This window comes from Camelus dromedarius, chromosome 10 (assembly GCF_036321535.1).
Source record: "Camelus dromedarius isolate mCamDro1 chromosome 10, mCamDro1.pat, whole genome shotgun sequence".
In the NCBI taxonomy this organism is placed as follows: Eukaryota; Metazoa; Chordata; class Mammalia; order Artiodactyla; family Camelidae; genus Camelus; species Camelus dromedarius.
Window position 1 is genome coordinate 66,762,369 of NC_087445.1, and position 21,969 is coordinate 66,784,337.

The 21,969-nt window shown below is 35.3% G+C and overlaps 2 protein-coding genes across 2 annotated transcripts; both read right to left on the reverse strand.

Annotated features, from left to right (window-relative positions):
* Nucleotides 1–1,224: 1,224 nt before the first annotated feature.
* On the reverse strand, nucleotides 1,225–7,589 carry LOC105104649 (N-acetyllactosaminide alpha-1,3-galactosyltransferase-like 1). Its single transcript, XM_010998403.1, has 4 exons — nucleotides 7,537–7,589; nucleotides 6,343–6,390; nucleotides 2,334–2,471; nucleotides 1,225–1,891 (listed from the first exon to the last, which is right to left on the reverse strand). Exons 1-4 carry the CDS (start codon nucleotides 7,587–7,589, stop codon nucleotides 1,225–1,227), a joined length of 906 nt encoding a protein of 301 aa, XP_010996705.1.
* Nucleotides 7,590–13,846: 6,257 nt separating this feature from the next.
* Nucleotides 13,847–18,689, reverse strand: LOC105104640 (N-acetyllactosaminide alpha-1,3-galactosyltransferase). The gene is made up of 2 exons (XM_031449567.2): nucleotides 18,571–18,689; nucleotides 13,847–14,540 (listed from the first exon to the last, which is right to left on the reverse strand). Exons 1-2 carry the CDS (start codon nucleotides 18,687–18,689, stop codon nucleotides 13,847–13,849), a joined length of 813 nt encoding a protein of 270 aa, XP_031305427.2.
* Between the last annotated feature and the right edge of the window lie 3,280 nt (nucleotides 18,690–21,969).

Genomic DNA, 21,969 nt, shown 5'->3' on the forward strand with positions numbered 1-21,969 from the left:
TTCCAGCCTCCATCCTCTGCTCAGTTCCAAAACCACTCCCACAATTTTAGTATTTTTTGTGGCATCACCTCACTTTCAGGTATGATGTCTGTATTAGTTATCTATCACTGTATAACATGTTACCCCAAAACTTAATGTCTTAAAGCAATAGGCCTTTATTATCTCTCTGTTTCTGTGGTTCAGGAATCTGGGCATGGCTTAGCTACAAGGCTAACAATCAAGGTGTTGGCTAGAGATAAGTTCTCATGTGAAGACTCGACTGGGGAAAGATCTGCTTCCAAGTTCACTGACATGATTGTTGGCAAAATTTAGTTCCTTGAGTGTTGTTGGACTGAGGGCCTCATTGCTTTCCAACTGTTGGCTGATGACTACCCTTAGTTCCTTGCTATGAGGGCCTCTCCAGCATTTCAATTTGCTTCATCAAAAACAGCAAGAGACCCTGCTAGTAAGGTGGAATGCACAATGTTATGTAACCTAGTCATGAAAGTGACGTCTCATCACTTTTGTCATAGTCACTACAAGGTTGGAAGCAAGTCACTACATTCAACTCACACTGCAGATGGGCTTTGGGGGCGGGGCATTACACAGGGACATGAATAACAGGATAGGGGATCACTAGGGACCATCATAAGGTCTGCCTGCCACAGTCATCATGAATATTCCTCATAATTTTAGTGTTGTAATAGTCAATAATCCTTATTTTTAATAGAATACTTACTAAGCCTCAGTTTTTCTCCTGTGAAAGGGGATTAAAATAATAACTTCTTTTGACTTTAGGACCTCCAGTTCTTGTAACTATGCATAATGCCTCACTAATTTATGGAAACATAGTGGGTATTACTACATAAAGATTCTTATGGAGGTAATTACTCCCTTTCCTGAACTACCATGCCATTTATGCCTCCAAAAGTATTTCTACATTGTTTATTATATAAATATATAATAACATTACTGTGTATTAACATTAAATTAACATCATTTATTCTTTTTTAAATTTGCATTCTTTTTTTTTTTTGAAATATAGTCGGTTTATAATGAACACCATTTATTCTTAATCCAGCATAGGTAGATTTGGATGGTTAAAAATTTCAAGGAGAAAAAATAATTTATTTGAGAAGATTGTACATTTTTTGTAAGTTTCTAAAATGCTGAAAATTTTAATGTTTTATATTTGAGGAGTTATTGTAATTAGTGTATTAATCCACAAATCTAATGGTATAACCATCAAACCCCTTTTGACTGCCATGCTATCTTAACACATTTAATTTGTGGAGGAGTTCTAAAACTTGGATCCCAATTGTATTCTGGTGATAACAACTTAGTGGGTTTCTTGATAAAAAAATATTTGTTTAGGTGATGTTCATATGTGCTGCTAAGTCCATTTTTGGTGTCTTGAATAGCTCCTTTCTGATATTCCGTAATGAGTTCTAAAACCTCCTGGACTGTGCCACCAAAAATTGCACTATGGTAATAGAAATCTCCTTCTTCAAAAGGGATGAAAGCTGCTGATTTAGATCTTCTCTCATAAGGGAAATTTTTAACATTTTTAAAATACCACCATGCACTAAGTTGAGCTACAGATTTTCCCAGGGTTTCCACTCCAAAGTCATCTTTGAAGATCTGGTTTGCAGTCATAATGAAGAGAAAGTTGACTTCATGCTGGATGTGTGCTATGATGTAGTCATGTAAATTCTTCATGTATATGAAATTAAGGTCTTCCCACATACTATCTCTGAATATCAAAAATACTTTAAATGTTCGAAGGGGACCTAACACTATGGGAGGGACTCTGGAGAAGCTATCCACCAAGATGTAAAAGATAACACTGTAGCCAATCATAAAGTGCTTATTAGCGGACTGGATGAACTGTTGCAGGTCTTGATATGAAAACCTGTGAAACATAAAAAAAAAAAAAACCCAGAAAAGACTTATTTTATTAAAAATCAACAAGCGATTACCTGTCATTTAAATGTGCTAACACATGTGTCATTGTTGCTAAAGAAATACCCAATAAGTAAAGGTAGAGCAGTTGGGTTTAGAACTTACCTGTCTTGGTTAGTGAAAGAGAATGCACTGACCTTGAGGGCCTGAGAAGAGCCACAAAGTTTGTTGTAAAGAAAAGAAAAAAGCTAACTGGGTATTAATGGAAAGATTCCCAAGTAGTGTTAAGGACTCAGCAACGACTGGAGAAAATAACCCCTAAAAATAATGACACAGGGCAGCCAGAAATAATAATCAGAGTTAATTATGAATAGCTCTTTGAATGTAGATAGTCCATGGGTGCTAATCCACATTTTCCAAAACAAAAAAGAATGACTTTTAGTAGCACCTACTTTCCAGAAGCGTCTACAGCCAAGCCTATGGTAATGTTCAGCCTTTTGTAATATTTTTCCAGGACTTGTCTATCGTAAGTTCCTTGCCATATGACTGGAGCAAGCCAGCCAGTTGTTGTTATTACATCAGGACGTTTTCTGTTGAACAAAAAAGAAACAAATTAAGCAGGTACCACTTTATCATGACAGGAAAAGTTGTTGTCCAAGTGATAGTAGCTACTGATTATCAAGTACTTACTATGTGTCAGGCACAGTGATTAAGTGCTTTACATTACTCATTTATTCCTTGCAGTGTCCTATAAGTACTGTTGCTATCCCTTTTTTTCATACCAGGAAATTTAGGCACAGATTGGTTGAATAAATTGCTTAGTGTCACATAGCGAATGGTAAAGTCAGGGTTTAAGATCAGCCAGTTGGAGGGAGAGGGTATAGCTCAAGTGGTAGAGCTCATGCTTGGCATGCACGAGGTCCTGGGTTAAATCCCCAGTACCTCCTCCAAATATAAATAAATAAATAAACCCAATTACCTCCCCCTCATAAAAAAACAAAATAAAACAGAAAAAATCAGCCAATTGAGCTTCAGAATCTCTGCTCTAGTCTTTACACCATACTGCCTTTTGAGCCCAGGGGTTTTTTCCTTTGAGCTCTGACTGCAGCTTAAACTGAAGCAGCCCAGTGTCTGAACATTTCTCTGATTATTGCCTAAAGCAGAGAGCACCAGGGTTTCCTTGTATATCTTCCTTTCTTCCCCATGCTTCTCCTTTTCCTCTTCCTCCCTTCTCTTTTCCTAGAAGGTCCAGAGTATCCTCTTTTCACTTTTTCCTTAATGCTTTAAGGCCCCTGCACTGCAACCTGGAAGAAACTGTGATTATAGAGTAATTATCTAAATACAAGGAACTCTTATAAATTGCTGAGAAAAATTAACAATTCAAAAGAAAAATACAAAACTCACAATGTATAGTTTAGCCATTTCCTTACGAATAGGTATTCATTTTATTTCTGGGATTTTTCTCACTATGAAAAATAATACAATAAACTTTCTCAATCTTATGTCTTTGTGTATTGTTGCTGTTATTTTTACTGCCTGGTCCTAGGCGTAGGATTGCTGTGTATGTATATTCATATTTAATAGTTGTTACCCAATTATTTTTTAAAAGGCTGTAATACTTTACATTTCCACCAGCATTTCCCCTACACTATTAGACTATAGATTTAAAAAATTTTCAATTTTATGGGCATAAAGAATAGCTCATTATTACATTATTTTACATTTCTCTGATTTCTAGTGAATTTGAGCATCTTTTCATATGCTTATTGGCTATCTTGATTTATCCTTCTGTGAGTTTCATATTTTTCTATTGTTAATTTTTCTCAGCAATTTGTAAGAGTTCCTTGTATTTAGATAAAATTACTCTATAATCTATGTCACAAATAATTTTTCCCAGATGATTTTCTTGTCTATTAATTTTTTGTTTTGAAACCAAATAAAGCTTACAAATTTTATATAGTGAAATATATCTTTTAAAATAGCTACTAGGTTTCCAACATTAAGCTCTCCTTCTTCCCTAGATTTTACATGTTGTCTTATTGATTTTCTAACAAGATTTTTTATCACTTTATTTTTTACATTTAAATCTTTAATCTATCAGGAATATGGCATAGGATGGAGAATCCAATTTTTGTCCCCATTTTGATTGCCAGTAGTGCCAGCATAATTTATGAAATCATCCATCCTTTCCTCACTGATTTAAAATACCATCTTTGTTATATATCAACTTTCATATATACTGTGATCTAATTCTGGATTTACTGTTCTGATCTATTCCGTACTGATTTGACCGCAGTGGTGTTACAATATGTTCTGATATTTGTTAAGACAAAATCCTCTTACGTTTTTTATTTTTCACACTTCTCTTGGCTGTTGTGAGACATTTATTCTTTCATATTTACTTTAAGCTATAATTTTTTTCAATTGAACAACTACTCCAAATGAGCTTTTCCCCTGATATCTCAATATTGAAGATACCACTTTATTTTACATTATCAGCCAATTTGATGCTTAACAGTAAAGCACAAACCTTCCAATTAAAGAAAGCTGTCTACTATTATGTATGGTATTTTATGTTATGAAAGTGCTATTGTTTGAATTAATCAAGATTTTTCATGTATTTATTTATTCTACAAATATTGAGCCTCAACTATGTCTAGGATTTTTTTCTAGTCACATTCTATTGGGAGAGGCAGAGAATGAATAAATGAGCAAATAAATAGTATGCCAGATGTTGCTAAGGGCAATGGAGAAAAATAAAACTGGGTGAGGCAGAAAGGAAATGGGAGATGCCACTTTATATGGGCTGTTGGAGAAGGCTTCACTGATAAAATAACCTTGAGTGTCATAGAAGTGAAAGAATGAGCCATCTGACTATATAGAGGATGCATGGTTCATGCAGGAAGAACAGAAGGTGCAAAGGTCCTAAGGTCAGAGCATGCTTGGTATAGCTGAGGAATATTCAGGACACCAGTACGATTCGAGTGGAGTGAGGGAAAAGAAATGTTGAAGATATTAAGCAGCTATTTTATCTATAATTTTTTTCTGTTTAAGCTGCAGTCAGAGCTCAATCTTTTAAACTGTTTGAACTCTTCAGAAAGGCATCTTAAAAGAGCATTTGTTCTTAATGCTCATAATAACAGAAACCTAGAAACAATTCAAGTTCCTTTTAACCAAGCAGTGGATGAACAAACTGTGGTATATTTCCACAGTCAATTGTTATGCAGCTGTCAAAGTGAATGACAGTGATATACAGTTTGGGGATGAATTTTAGCAATATAATATTAAGGGAAAAAATAAGTCCCTGAAGATTCCATACAGCATAATATCCTCTTTATAAAGTTATAAAGAACTAAAATTAAAAAACAGACTTTTTCCAGAATATATAAGGAGGATATAAATTTATACTGAAAAAAAGAAAGCAAGGGGATGATGAGCCAGGTTCAGGATGGTTGTTTCAGGGAGTAGGGCAGGGAGACGGAGTGAGGGTATTGGAAAAGACACAAAGCTGGATGTTTAAGTCATTGAAGTTTGTAATTTTTGTTTTTATTAAAAATAAGCAAAACAAGAAAGCACACAAATAAATAAGTGGATTTTGCATGAGCTAATGATGAAAGTGAGTCATGAAGCAAGGATTATTTTTAAATCTAATTCTGTACACCAGCAGTCCATTAAAAATATAAATATAAAAAAGAAATTCACATAAGATGAAATACAGATAAATAATAACCCTAGAAGATGCTCAAATTCAATAATAATTACAGAAATACAAATTGAATTGAGATATTTTAACTAACAGTTTTGCAAGCAATAAAATGTTTGATATTACTAGAATAAAACACAGATATATAAAACAAATGAAATACTATTAACATATATCCCCTATAGATTAGAAAATAAATAGCATAATTATTAAAGGGCAATTTAGCAACCTGAATCAAAATTTAAAATGTTTATATCCTCTTAAACCAATGATGCTGTGATGGAAATTTATCTTATAGATAAATCAACACAACAGTTTATAAAAATATATATACAAGGATATTCATGGAAATATTACTTACAATAGTTCCCAATTGCAAACAGTACAAAACCAACAGAGAATTGGCTAAATAAATTACGGTATACAGCCATTCTAAAGAACAAAATTCTCTTGAGTGCTAATGTAAAAATCAAGAGGAGTCATTAATGGCATTTTCAGGTCATTACTAAAGAGATTTTTGTTTCTTTCCACTAATAAAACCAGGAATGTTAAACTAGATAACAGCTTTCTCATTATGACCCTTAATTGCCGAATTCTTGATAAATAATCCCTAGGATTGTATATAAAGGCCTTGAAAATAAAAATCCCAAGTCCTGAAAATCTCCCAGGATAGCTAAAATTTGATGATGAAAAATAAAACTTCCCCATACAAATAGAGTTATTATTATCCTTTTATGAGCAGAATTTTTTGTTCTTACTTAGGATTAAACCACTTTGAGAGCTGAGGTTCTTCTGCTTCTTGATCCCTGGGTACAAAGAGAAAATTAAGAGTAATCAGCTAATTCAACAAATATATACTGCACCCCTATAAAATGACAGGCACTGTTTGGTGCTGGTTCTATAACCATGAACATTTAGATCAGCTCCTGCCCTCAGGAAGCTGATAGACTAGAAAGAAAGATAATATTAAATAGATAATTACAGCACAGAGTGATAAGGGCTAAAAGGGGAAACAGATCTCCATGGGAGCATATATAAATGGAGCATCCAGTCTAAATTTAGGGTTAAGGGAAGCCGTTTGGAAAAGAAATACGTAAACTGATTCTGGAAGTGTAAGCACTACATCAGGAAAGTCGTGTAGGGTGAAGGTGTTATGACCAAGGACAGGAAGGCAGGGAACAGTATGGTTCTTGAAGGGAGGAATATATTTTAAAAATTAGCAGAGCCAGAAAAATAATGCATATTCATGCAAAAATGGAGATTTGATTTATCAAACATTAGTGGCTTTATTATGTAATAAATACTCTTATGTATTGAAATAAAGAGGTTGGAGTAGGGGGTCCAGATGTTTGCCTTTGATTTCCACTTACAGACAGGATGCATCTAAGGTTTTGTTGTCCTTTTAAGTTAATTATGTAATTAACAGAGTTATAAGGGAATTCCCTTTCATAAACTGGGGATTTTTGTAAAATAAGAATAACTTTAAGGGACTTGTGCTTCCAGAAAAATGGAATACCACTAAGTATAGCTAAAACTCCTAGATAAAAGACTCTGACAGAGAAGAAGGCAGTTCAGGTAGGCACCTCAGAGCTCAAGGATTGACATGGCAGTAAATTCTCTGGGTTTTCTGCCACATACATCCCACATTAGATGCTAGAGAAGCCTGCAACCCAGAAATGCCCATGGGTGTAGACACAAAAAGAGCCCTGAGAAAAGTCTGCTCTTTATAACTAAAGGACCAGGAAAAGGGCAACCTAGCACGACAGAAAACTTTTAGACACTACTTACTGTACTCCAGGCCCAATACCACAGAAAAACTGTGGCCCCATACCCATCCCTCCAGCAAAGGCCAGGGGGAGAACCTAACCTTCCATCCTCGCCAGACTGTAATGAGGCTCCCCTCCCCTCGCCACTGGTATGGAGTTGGAAGCTAGTGGGGGTTAGAACCTCACCACTGCTCAGTGACTATGGCCACCTCCCTGTGGTCAGTGTAAGTGGAGACCATGTGGGGAGCCTAAACTCTCATCCCCACTCATTAGTAACAAGGAGTCCTTCCCCTCAAGTTCCAGTGGAGACAGAGTTAAGAACCTGAAATTTCACCCCTCAACTGACAGCAGTGGGGAAGGGCTGACCCATTTCCCAGCTGGAGGACTATCAGAGGATGCCTGTGAAAATACAAGATTTAAACAAGATCCAGAATCTCATAATACCCAAAATGTCCAGGTTTCAATTAAAAAAAAAATCACTTGTCATACCAAGAATCAGGAAGATCTCAACTTGAGTGAGAAAGGACAATATCCAGATGTCTTGATAACACAAATATTAGTATTATCTGACAAGGATTTTAAACCAGCCATTGTAAAAATGCTTCAATGAGTAAACACTTGAAACATGAAAAAATAGAAAGTCACAGCAAAGAAATGGAAAGTCAAAGACACAGAAAATCGAAGATAATGAAGGATCATATATAAATTTTAGAACTTAAAAATGCAATTCATGAAATAAAAACTCAATGGATAGGCTTAACAGTATAATGGCAAAGGTGAGGGAGAGATTTGGTGAACTTGAAGGTAGAATAATGGAAATCATTCAAGTTGAGCAACCGAGAGAAAGAAACTGAAAAAAAAAAAAAAAAAAAAAAAGAATAGCACCTCAGAGACATGTGGGACTATAACAAAACATCTAATATTCATATAATTGGAGTCTTAGAGGGAAAGAAAGAAGATGGGGCTGAAAGTTATTTTTAAAATGGCCAAACACTGCCTAAAATTTGGCAAAAGACACAAACGTATGGATTCAAGAAGCTGAGTGAATCCCAAATAGGATAAACCTAAGGATAGTCAAATTTCTCAAAACTAAAGATGAAAAAGTTCTTAAAAGCAGTCAGAGAGAAATGATTGACCTAAGGGGAAAAATAATCTGAGTGAAAGTGGATTTCCTATCAGAAACCAGGGACCCAAAAGGAAGTAGAATAGTATTTTTTAGGTGCTATAAGAACTGTCAATCAAAATGTCCCGCAATAAGTGAATGCTTAAACAAACTTTGGTACATCTCTTCGTGGAATACAACATAGCAGAAAAAGGAATGACCTATTGATATAAACAACAACCTGACCAAATCTCAAGGCATTATGCTGAGTGAAAAAAAGCTCCTCTCAATAGATCATATACTGTGTAATTCCACTTATAAAGCATTCTCAAAGTGATGAAATTATAGAGACAAAAATAGATTAGTGGTACTAGGGGTTAGGGAGAGTCAAGGAGAGGAGTTGGGTGTATGTATAAATGGCAGCTCAGAGGAGATCTTTGTGGTGATAGAATAGTTTTGTATCTCGATGGCTGTGGAGGTTCCATGAATCTACACATGTGATAAAATGTCATATACTTATACACATGCATTGGCCCAACATTGATTTCCTGTTTTGTTACTGCATGACGAGTATGTAAGATGTAACATTGGGGGAAATTGGGTGAAGGTTATATGTGACTTCTTGGTACTAACTTTGTAACTTCCTGTGTGAATCTATAATATTTCAAAATCAAATATTAAAAAATAGCTTTAAAAGTGTATCCCTTTCTGACATTTCAAAGATGTTTTTAGCCAAACATATTTCATTGTGGGATTGGTCAAGACTTGTGCCTTTTCAAAATCCAAATTGTCCATGCCCAACATCATTCAAAATTAAAGTGACAAATGGAGAACTTTAAAAAAAAGTGATTTTTAAGGATTGGTATCACTAATTTCTCAGACCCTACACAATGGTCAATGACAGAAAACATGTTTGACAAAAAGGGGCTATCAAGCTAAAGAAAAATATTATCCTGGATGGAGATAAACTATAGCAAATGTCAAAAACTTGTCTGGTAAGCAGGTGAGTGTGTTAAGTGAGCAAAATTACGAGATGTTCACATATACTCGTACATACAGCTCATATATATGTATATACATGCATGTTCATAGAGTATTTCTGAACTGATACCTAAGAAATTTATCAGTGGTTGCCCCTAGAGAATTCAGTCTAGTCTTCTGTTCTTTCTGACTGCCATTACCATTAGAACCCACTTGACTTCGGACAGTTTGCCCTCCATACAGTTTGTAAAATACTTACAGAACAAAGATTCTTACCAGCAGAGATTAATCTTCTGTAGGTACTTCTTTATTCTTTGGATACATGAAAAGAGGCATTTTAGTGTTAAATGTGAACCAATGCCTATTGCAATTAGAACAACCAAAAAATCTAGAATTCAGATCCATTCATTCACTCACCTGTTAGCCAGGTAATTACTAAACTTCTCCTATATGCAGGCGTAATGCTACTGTTCTGGAATACATGGCTTCTAGTTCTGACATGGCATTCAAGATCTGGAATCCAGGCCTGCAGTGAGCTTATGGCCTATTATTTTCTTTTTGACTAAGATAGCACATTATTATTTTCAAAAAGATGGTATTAACAGTATTACAAGTGACCGTGAGTCCTTTCTATTAATGTACAATACCTCAGGAGGGCAAATGACATGTAGAACATGATACCAAAACAATAGGGTTAATTTTAAAAGACATTGGCTCCCACGACATAGCTGTTCAGATAGCATTCAGTAGCCTTGCATGGCGTATTTTAAAAAGATCATAAGAAGGAAGGCATGGAGGAGGGGAGAATTTGAACTTTTCTATGTGAGAATTTTAGCAGGTTAACAAATTTGTTCCCAGTATAGCTGTGTTTCTATAGCAGGTTACTTTGAGTCTTATTCCTATTAGATAGAATTTTGGTATAATTTAAAATGTATCTAAAATAGTCCCATAATACACTCTATCCTCTTATCTTGCCTTATTTCTTTCTTCATAGTATTATTACATAAGATACAATGCTCCTGACATTATAGCATATATTTCTTTGCTTATTTGTCCATCTTCTCCACCTAGAATTTAAAGCTTCATAAGAGTAGGCACTGTTTTCCCAGCATTCAGAACAGGGCCAAGGACCAAGAAGGTGTTCATTAAATATTTGTTGAATATTGAAAATAAAATAATTAATATATTTATTATTTGGTTTGTTCCCCAAAGGTAAAGTAATTTCTGATTAATTTAGGGAGTATTTATTAATATTTTGGGGGCAAAACTCAGCATTTCAGATCAACTCTGCCGATCATTAAAGGTAATGACTCATCAGTCTTTTGTATTTACCGGAAATGATGCTTAATCACCATCAGGGATAAAGCAAATGCAATCAATGACAGCATTTTCCATTTGATATTCAATCTCTGTTAGGAAAAAAAAGAAGAAAAGTTTTGGGGGGAAGTAAAAAATAACTTTCTTGCCATCTTCTAATAACAGATTAATTTATGGAAATTAGGCCACCCATCCAAGTATCTGATTCCAGGATGCTCAGCCTTAGGAAGAAGGCAGACTTGAGTCAGGGGAACCACCCATTCTGTTTGAAGTGGCTGCAGAGATCTCCCTTAGGATGCGCCACTTAGGATGGATCCATTTGCAACATGTCTGTGACATTCTTTTTGTATTCCTTTCTCAAGGTGCACCCTGATTATGTAAAGAAAATTCAATAAAATTCTCATTCTGTTTCACTTGTGCTTCTGTGACAATAAAATGAGGTACTTAGAAGACATCTTTATGCGTTGGAATATATTCTGCCCCCAAAGTTTATTTACGTATTTTTTTTCCTCACAAAGATATTAAGACTGATAATTTATTCAAAGTCTATAGGACCAGTAGCCTAAAAATATATGAGTTCTTTCAAAGGTATATCCTTGTAAACAGTGATTAAATATCTAAATTAAGCTCTAAAATGGAATATTTGACTTCAGCCAATGTACTGAGCTTGTGTTGAAGGTGTCAGGCAAGATTTCTGTTTACAAGTAGGCATTATCCAAGAACAGGTCCCGCTTTTGGGTTATGTGTTAAAGTACAGTGGAGGTCTCTGATAATTATTTTTTGAACACTTATTTAATGAGCAAGATGTTTTATGGTAGCCACTAGCAACAAGTGACTAGTGAGTACTTGAAATATTGCTAGACCAAATAGTGGACTTTGAAGACTCAGTATGAAAAAAAAATATTATGAGATATCTCATTTATAGTTGTTTATATGGACTACATGTTGAAATGAAATTCTAGATATAGTGGGTTAAATGAAATATGATTAAAATGAATTTCATGTTTCTTTTTACATTTTTGTAGAGTAGCTCCTAGAATATTTAAAGTTACAAACGTGGTTTGCATTATATTTCTATCTTACAGTTCTTCTGTAGGTAATACTAGACTGAGAAGGCTATAACTGGGCACAATTTTAGTTTCCCTGCAATGTGAAATGACCACCTTTTAAATTTTAAGACCATTACTAATGCCCTGTGTGGTAGGATTCCATTTAGCCAGATTATTTTCTGACAATCTGCCCTCAGTGACATTATTTTTAAAGACCAGTAATATGTTTGTTGATGTGTCACCTATTTTATACTGTATATATTTTAAATTATTATTATTTTAAAATTTATTGATTTATTTATTCTGGGAGCGGGAAGGTCATTAGGTTCTATTTATTTATTTATTTTTAGTTTTTTTTTTTTTTTTCAAATGGGGATACTGGGGATTGAACCCAGGACCTCATGCATGCTAAGCTTGCCTTCCTCCACTTGAGCTATATCCTCCCCGCCTTGTACAATATATTTTTAATGCTCAGGTTTGGGGGTGATCCACACCTATGATTTTGCCAGATCATCCAAACTTTCATACAGTTCCTTCCTAAAAGCCTTACCTTTAGTTTTGGTAATATAAGGAAAGTCCTAAGAAGTTTCCCAAGCATTATATTTTAGGGTCTCTGTTAAAATTATCAGATATTGTATAATACTTTCCTGGTGTTTGAGTCTCCTGCTAACAGTGATGTCACCATTCTTTTGATGATGGAAACATAAGAAAGTCATAATGATACTGTCATAATGATACATTTGGTGGCAAGTTTTTCTCATGGCTACTAGATGGTAGAACTTTGTCCGAATTGAAAAACTAAAGGCCTTAAAAAATCGTTTGCTTTTAGCTTCCTTTGTTGTACTTCCTGACCTTGTTTTGACGAATGACTTTTACTTACAGAAATGTATTTTGAATGATGTGCTTGGTGTGTGTGTATATGAATGACAGAAAACGTGCAATATCTTTTTCTTCATCCCTTTTCAAGCGTTGTCCGATTATCCCAGGTAAAGCTAATTTCTTCTTATGCTTTCTTAGAATGTTTTTAAAGTACTTATTTTTCTGATTATGGAGGTAACACAATTTCATGTTATAAAAATTTGTCAAGTGCAAAAGAGCACAAAGGAGACAAGGATAATCAAATGGAATGGCACTTCCTGACATAGTCACTCTTCATTTGAGATAGCATTCACCTTTATTTTGCCCTTCTTTGAACATAGTTTTCCTTATTGGAAAAGAAAGACACACATTCTAACCGAAAAAAGTTTATGTAATGTATACTAAATCTTCTTCCACCTCAGCACACCTGGTTTTTCCGTACATTATCCCATCCCCATTGGCAGCCACTGTGTTCAGTTTCTTGCGTTTTAGTCCATAACTATTCTGTGTCCTGAACGCATATGTACATTTTTAAGTATATAGTTCCCCCTTTCACACAAATGGCAGGATGGTAAAAACACTCTTCAGTACTTTGAATATCTCACTTATCAGTATACTGTGAAGATCATTCCAGTACATCTCCTGCATCTGACTCATTCTTTTTCTAGTGAACTGTATTTCGTTATATGACTGTATCATGATTTATTTCAGTTTTCTATTGCTAGAGATTTTGGTTGTTTATTGTCATTGCTATTCTGAGAAATGCCACAGTGAAAATACTTAAACATGCTCTATGAGCACATGTTGAACTATGCTGCAGGATAAATTCCTAGAAATGGAATTGTTGTGTCAATTTAAACCCATTTAAAATTTAAGTAAATATTGCTGAATTGTTTTCCATAGAGATCGTTCCAGTTTAATTTGTACCATCAGTGGATGAAGGTTGTGAAAACACTCACTATACTCCATCTGATGTCAATACATTCATTCTGCAACTGCTATATCCCATGTTACATAATTCAAAATAAGTGTGAGGGAGAGTATGAATAGAGTGTGTTGGTGGGCTTGCCATTTTGTTAGTGAAATTTTCTTTTAGTGCTAAAATTTGTTGAGTAGTAATTTTTTAAGGACTAAGACAAAATGGTGCCTTTAAATTCAGGAACATGAAGGAAGGGGAAGGGCTATAAAGTTACACTGCCCTTCTAAAATATTCATAATTTTTAATAGCCCACGAGACTTTGACATTGTGAATCTCATGATCACTATATTTAAACCTATCCCAGCAGTATTCCGGGGACAAGAGTTTAGTGGGTTTATGGAGAAAGAAATACTTGTTTAAGTGACTTTCATCATGCCACACTGCTTCAATGTTATTTTTCTTGTCATTCAAGATTCCTTTGAAGCATTCCCTGGCAATATTGAGAACCTGAATGGGAGTGCCCCCAAATACAGCAGCATGGTAATAAAAATCTCCCTCACCAATAGGTATATATGCTTCTGATAACTGTCTTCTCTCATAAGGTACCTCTGTAGGACTTGCCTTATACCAATAAGCATGTAACTGAGCTACTGATTCCCCCAGAGTCTCCAGTCCATAGTTGCTTACAAAGATTTGGTCCACATCCATGCAGAAGAGGAAGTCAACTTCATATTGGATGTGATCTACAATATGTTCACTGATGGTCTTCATGCGCATCATACTGATATCTTGCCATCTCTTTTCTCTCCTTATTTCAAAAATTTTGATTGAACGGAGAGGACTCAGCTCTAGCCAAGGCATCTTGAAGAAGTCATCTATTAGGACATAGATTATGACTTTCTGGCCTACCATAAAAAATCTATCAGCAGATGATAAAAATGTGTGCAAATAGTGGTCGGTGTATCTGTGAAGTAAATAAGAAACAATTAAGTTCATCATATTACATTTTAGTGGAACACATACTATTTAAATTACACTGTAGTTTATCTAAAAATGCTACTAAGCAGCCAAACATTAGATTACACTTCTTGAGTTGTATTTAAGCAGTGTAAAAGAAAGTGAAATTATCTGCCTTTCTGTTCCCTGATGAGGTTGTGTGGATCACAGGAGAGGAGAGGAGCTCCTCAGGAGAGAGAATGAAACTTGGTGAGATCAGGAAACTGCACAGAGCCCTGCGCAAAATGAGAGCCAGCGTTTTCAGGGTTATCAGAGCAATAGGGACTTGCTCTGGAGGTTGTAGGCAGGAAAGGTCATGGGCCATTGCGGAAGCAGTTATTGATATCTGTGGCATCCATTTTGAGTAGTTATTCATAAAAGGTCAGAGGTGGTGTGCACTGTAGCCACTGTCTGCTTTGTCTGTCTTATTTTACCTTGTGCCTTTTAAAATGGTGCTAAGATTGCTGGATTGGAAAACAAAACTTTCTCATTTCCAGTCTCTCCACCCAGTTAAAGATTCTCAGAGTAATAAATGGCCTCAGGTAAATTCAAAAAAAGGAAAGGTAATATATGTGGCTTAGCTTCAAATGATGTTTATATAATCATTAAAAATAAGTTTGGGGGAGGATGGGTATAGCTCAGTGGTAGAAGGCGTGCATAGCATGTACGAGGTCCTGGGTTCAATCCCCAGTACCTCTGTTAAAAAAATAACAATAACAAACAAATAAATAAGCCTAATTATCCCCCCAAAAAAACCACAAAACATTTTTAAAAGTAAAAAAAAAAAACCAGATGGGTCAGGAGAAAACTTTCTAGCTTGGACTGTCTAAAAGTATTAAGTACATTATGAAAAATACCACTTAAAATATTGTACTGAGCTGGAAACTAGCAACTCAAATCCAAAGAAGTCCAATTTATCCACATTTCTTTTATGGTTAGGGCTTTTGTATCATGTTTCAAAAATCTCTGCCTCTTCAACGAAGTGAAAATATTCTCCTCCATTTTCTTCTAGTAGCTTTATTGTTTTATCTTTCATATTTAAGTATTATCCATTTGAATTAATTTTTGTGTATGATGTGATATAGGCTGTTTTGTGTGAGTCTCAGCCTATTGATAGTGATGCTATTGGCTAGGAATGCCTGGGGGCACTCACCTGAATCCCTACTACTTGTGGTGAGACACCCTCCCCCTCTGCCCCCAACCTCTGCACCCCCCCCCCCCCGCGAGGCCCCAAGAGACATTTCCCCTACCAGAGCCAATGTTGTGGCTGGACCAGCCCTTGGCATTCTTAGTATGATTGCAAGATGAACCTCAACAACAACCACCAGGGAACTTTGAGAAAACAAGCTTTTTCAGTCACAAGTCCAGGAGAGTACAAAGCATGCCTGGGGCCACACAGCAAGGTCACAGGTGGAGAGAGAGAGAGAGAACTTGAGAACTTGGGATTCTGCCTTTATTGGGGTCAAGGGTGGGGTGCCTAGGGTTTTGTGAGTTCACTCTTTATTGGTGAATTTAAAACATAAGAGCGGAAGTTAAAGCTAAGGAGGGAAAAAGCAGGGTTATGCAAGTGGTCAGTTATGTAGGTCACCCTGGGCTTTCTGAAATGGGAATTTTATGTGTGGGGTGACCTGGCTCTTTATCTAGTTGTTCAGTTAGTAAGTGTGTCACACGGCTGGCAGTATATTTATTTGAGATGGATGTCTCAACAGTTAATCAAAAGCTTAATGTCAGGCATTTACAATTTTAAAAATGCTTATTTCAGGCACTTAACACGACAACAACAAAATTTTTTTTTCAATTTTTAGAAAACTTTTTATTTTGGAATGATATTAAGTTTACAGAAAACTTGCAAATAAATTATCGAGCTCCCATATATACTCTCTTTCCCTAACTATATAACCATAGTACATTTGTCAAAACTAGGAAATTATCAGTGGTAAAATACAGTTAACCAAATCGCAGATTTTACGTACATTTCACCAATTTTTCCCCTAATGGCCTTTTTAGTTTCCAGGATCCAATCCAAGATACACACTGCATTTAGTCACTATGTCTCTTTAGTCTCCTCCACTCTGTCAATTTCTCTCCTTGTTGGTCATAACCCTGACCATGTATTTTGTAGAATGGCCCTCAACTTGGGTTCCTCTGATTTTTTTCTTAGATAAAGTTAATTTTTAATACAGTCAGACTTACCGACCTTTTCCTTTATGATTAATATTTTCAATGTCTTGATTAAGAAATCTTTTCCTATCCTGAGTTCATGAAGATATACTACAGTTTTTCCTTTAACTTTTAGTCTTAAAAGTACCTGGGAATTGATGTTTGTATAGGCTTGTACATGATATGCTATAGAGGTACAATTTCAATTTCCCATGTTGACATCAACTCATGCATCATTTATGGAAGTCTTTCCTTGTGGCTCGACAATGTCATTGTCAATAAATAGAAAGTCTTTAACATTTGCATGGAGCTTTCTGTTTTATTATATTGGCTTACTTGTTCATCCCTGTAGCAGGTATTCATGTCTCAATGTCCCATATAGATACTTTCAGTGTATCCTCCTGTTTTCAGTCCTACCTAACTCCTAATTTCAGAGGGACTCGATGCCTCGGAGGTTCTTTAACACAGAGAGGGGGTTTTAGGATGAAGTTAATGAGGCTTTGATTTCAGTGCCCCTCCACCTACATAGGACCCTTCTAAGACTCAGTGTGTTCTACTGAGGGGAGGTGGGAAGGAAGCAGAAACCCCATCTACGCCCTGAAGGTAGGAACACTGCCCCCAGCATGGGGTCAGTCTCTATGCCCTGGTCCACATCATGGGGCAGCAACTCAGAGGGATCAGAATGGGTCTAGGGACGGGGTACACAGGACACTTCTTCTGTAAGGGTTCCTCCCTCTCCTTCCTTTCTATTTTCTTCTTTTTAAATAAAACTTAATATCAGTATTTGACAAGTTACTCTAAAGTTGATAAACTATGTAATTTTAAAGGGTGATATGTACATTGCTCAACTTAATACTGTTTTGTACTTTCTTTGTATGATTTTGATATCAAGTCAGCACTTGCTTCATAAAAATGATTTGGGAAGTATTCTGTCCTCTTCTCCTTTCTGGAAGAGGTTGTATAGAATTGATGTTAATTCTTCTTTAAATATTTGGTAGAATTTGCCAATTAAACCATCTGGGCCTGGAGACTTTGGGAGTTTTTAAAATTATGAATTCTACTTCCTCAATAGCTATTGGGCTATTCAAATGATCCATATCATGTTGGGTGAGTTGTGGTTGTTTGTGCCTTTAAGGTCCATTTCATCTAAGTTGTCAAATGTATGTGTGTAGAGTGTTTTATAGTGTTTCCTGATTATCCTTTTGAAGTCTGCAAAGTCTGAGGTGATATATCCTGTTTCTTTCCTGACACTGGTAATTTGTGTTTTTTCTTTACCAGTCTTCCTGGATGATTATAGATTTTATTGATTTTTTTCAAAGAGCCAGCTTTTTGTTTCATTGATTTTCCTCTATTGCTTTTCTGTTTTCTTATTTTAAAAACAACTTTATTGTGGTATAATTCCTGTGCAGTAAACTACACGTATTTCAGACATACAATTTGATGAATTTTAATAGCTGTATACACCTATGAAACCACAGCTACAATCAAGATACCTAACATTTTCATCACTCCCCAAGAGGTGCAAATTTCGAACTCCCAGTTTATCCCTTGCCACCCTCCTTACCCCTGGTAACTGTAAGTCTGTTCTCTGTGTCTGTGCATCTGTTTCTGTTTTGTAAATAAGTTCTTTTGTGGTCTTTTTTTTTTAGAATCCACATATATTGCTTTTCTGTTTTCAATGTCATGATTTCTATTTTCATCTTTATTACTTCCTTACTTTTGCTTTCTTTGGTTTTATTTTGTTCTACTTTTTCTGGATTCTTGAGGTGGGATTATTGATAACCTTCCATTTTCTACAACAGAAGGGCTAAATGTAAAGGACATTTGGCATTACTTACCTTCCCACAGAAAACACAGTCAACCCCACAGTAATTTTATGACTTGCATAATAGTCTTCCAACACTACTTCATTGTAAGTGCCATGCCACACAATTGGAGCTGACCAATTGGTAGTCATTTTCATGGGCCTTGATGCACTGGAAGGAAGACATAAGATTTATGAACAAAATACCTTTTAATAAAACTGTAGTAGATATTACTAATGTATAAAGCCTGGGCCAGATTGCAGCATTTCCTTACTCCTAGCCCAAAGTCTTGATGGTCATGATAAACTAGAGAAACTATTTATCAGAAATGGCTGGATCATTACAAAAGCACATGTACAGATTAGTTATACTGTGATTCCAAGATCTTTGAGGATACAGAGTTGAAATGCCACCCAAAGTATAAAGTAACAAGTTCTCTTATATTTGGACAAAATCTATTGCCTTAGGCTTTTGGACACTGATTATTTTCAGAGGCCTTATTTTGAAAAATGAACCTCCCAGTTTTCATAATCTGAAATGCTGCCAATGTTAATATTACTACACTCTGTCAGAATCAACTTTGTCAGAACTTTGGAAGATAGCCAGAGAGGTTCAGAGCAACTAAGCAAAAACTATCTCAAAAAAAAAAAAAAAAAAAAAGGAAGAAAAGACTCAACATGGTAGGAGTAAGAAAGCTCTGTTGTATTTTAACTTAGCCTTACACCAACTCCCTCCCCAGTATAGCATTGGAATTGAAAACAACAAGCCATGTTCTCAGTGTTGGTATCCAATTCTGGAGGAAGAAGAGTGGATCTAATTCCCAAGGAATTGTGTTTGTCTGGTTTGATCTACCTGAGAGTTCCTTGAAGGACCAATTCATAATGCTTTTACTTAACTCAGAACTCTCTCAGAATGGAAAAGTGGCTAAATAGAGAGTGTTCCTTGAAAACATATTTAAAAAGAACAAGCCCCTGCCACCTGGGTTAAAAGATTAAGTTGAAATAAACCCTAGATATGCTGAAAGCCTGGGGAGGAATCATTTGGAAGACAGTTCTTTGAAAAGTAAGGGCTTTGACAAGATCTCATGTGTAACAGGAAACTGAGAAATCCATGCACATGTTCAGGGCAGAGTGCATGTTCAGAAAGATCTGTGGATACCCTAGGTTTTCACCTCTGGCTGGTATTTAGGCTCAAGGCACACAGGAAGTGAAGGCTAAGGCAGAGTTGTAAACAGCTGGGTTGTGTTGAAGGAGGGCCCAAACACAGAGCCAATCTTCAAAGACTGTGTTTTTTCTTGTTCTCTTTGTTTTCTTTTATTTTCCTTTCTCTTTCCTCTTCTCTTCTCCTCCTCCTCCTCCTTATGCCCTCCAACACCTCCCTCTCTCTTAGGCTCTCAGCACTTAAGGAAATCTCTGTCTAACTGCTAGCTGACCACAAGCTAAAGGTACAGAGACTTCTAAAACCAAACAAGATGAAGAATACAGTCTTTAAAAAGAGGTTCAGAAAATCCACTAAGCAAACAAACAACCATAAGCAACAGCAAATAACAACAAACTCTGAGGAGGCAAAAGTATCTGATCTCCAGAGAGATTATATTATAATACTCAAATTGTTTAGTTTTTAACCAAAAATTAAGAGTTATGCAGGATGGGGGGAGGGTATAGCTCAGTGGTAAAGTGCATGCCTAGCATGCACGAAGTCCTGGGTTCAATTCCCAGTACCTCTGTTTAAAAAAAAAAAAAATATATATATGTATACACCTAAAATTACCTCCCCCCCATTAAAAAATAAAAAATAAATTAAAAAAATAAAAAAGAGTTATGCAAAGAAAGAAGAATGTATGGTCCATTCACAGGAAAAAAATTAACAAAAACTATCCATACATTGAGCTTTTCTAGAAAGATTTTAAATCAACAGTTTATACTGTATAGCAGAGGGAAATATATACAAGATCTTATGGTAGCTCATGGAGAAAAAAAGGTGGCAATGAATATATATATGTTCATGTATAACTGAAAAATTGTGCTCTACACTGGAATTTGATACAACATTGTAAAATGATTATAAATCAATAAAAAATGCTAAAAAAAATTTAAAATAGCCTTAAAGGGCCAAAGGAAACCATGGACAAAGAACTAAAGGAAAGTAGGAGAACAATGTCTTATGAGAAAATATCAATAAAGAGATAGAAATTATAAAAACAAACCAAATAGAAATTCTGGAGCTGAGAAGTATATAGCTGAAATGAAAAATCTCACTTTGGGGTTCAACAGCAGATTTGAGCAGGCAAAAGAAAGAATTTGATATACATAGAACACTTTACCCAACAACAGACTACATATTTTTCTCAAATACAAATGGAACATTCTCCACAAAAGATCATATGTTATGCCACAAAACAAATCCCAATAAACTTAAAATGTTGGAAATATACAAACCATCTTTTCCATTGACAATGGAATGAAATTAGAAATCTATAACAGAAATAGATCTGGAGCATTTACAAATATCTGGAAATTAAACAACACATCAAACAACCAATGTGCCAAAGAAAAAAATCATAAGGGAAATTATAAAATACATTTAGATGAATAAAAATGAAAATACAACATGCCAAAACTTATGGGAGGCAGTGAAAATCAGCACTCAGAAGGAAACCTAAACATCTATATTTAAAAAGAAGAAAGATCTCATGTCAATAACCTAATCTTCTACCTTAAGGAACTAGGGAAAAAAAAGGTCAAACTAAACCCAAAACAAGCAGAAGGAAGAAATAATAAGGTTTGGAGCAGAGACAACTGAATAGAGAAAAAGAAAAATGATAGATTCAATGAAACCAGAAGTTGGTTCTTTGTAGAGGTCAATGAAATTGACAAACCTTTAACTAGACTGACCAAGAAAAAAAATCAGAGCAGAGTCCAATTACTAAAATCAAGAATGGAAATCGGGACATTACTATAGATCGTACAGGCATATAAAGGATTATAATAGAATACTATGAACAACTATACACCATGTAACCTAGATGAAATGGCCAAATTCCTAGAAACACAAACTACCAAAACTGGTTCAGGAAGAACTAGAAAATCTTAACAGACCTATAACAAGTAAAGAGATTGAATGGATAATCAAAAATCTCCTAACAAAGAAAGCCCAGGACCAGATGGGTTCACTGGTGAATGCTACCAAGCACTTGAATTAACACCAATTATTCTCAAAGTATTTCAAAGAAATAGAAAAACTTTTTTTTATAACATTTTTTATGATTTATAGAAAACTTTCTAACTCATTCTGTGAGGCCAGCATTACTCTGCTACCAAAACCAGACAAAGGCATCTCAAGAAAAGAAAACTCTAGACCAATATCCATTATGAATATAGATGTATAAATCTTCAACAAAATATTAGCAAATGAATCCAGCAGCATATTAAA

What these genes read in the sequence shown, in the direction of transcription:
- LOC105104640 (XM_031449567.2), bottom strand. Translation starts at nt 18,689, where the DNA reads ATGACTACCAATTGGTCAGCTCCAATTGTGTGGCATGGCACTTACAAT. An exon ending in ACTGTGTTTTCTGTGGGAAG is followed by an intron (nt 14,541 to 18,570) that starts GTAAGTAATGCC and finishes TTTACTTCACAG; the next exon opens with ATACACCGACCACTATTTGC.
- LOC105104649 (XM_010998403.1), bottom strand. Translation starts at nt 7,589, where the DNA reads ATGGTCTCCACTTACACTGACCACAGGGAGGTGGCCATAGTCACTGAG. An exon ending in GCCATAGTCACTGAGCAGTG is followed by an intron (nt 6,391 to 7,536) that starts GTGAGGTTCTAA and finishes CTTTGTACCCAG; the next exon opens with GGATCAAGAAGCAGAAGAAC. An exon ending in TCAAAGTGGTTTAATCCTAA is followed by an intron (nt 2,472 to 6,342) that starts GTAAGAACAAAA and finishes TTTGTTCAACAG; the next exon opens with AAAACGTCCTGATGTAATAA.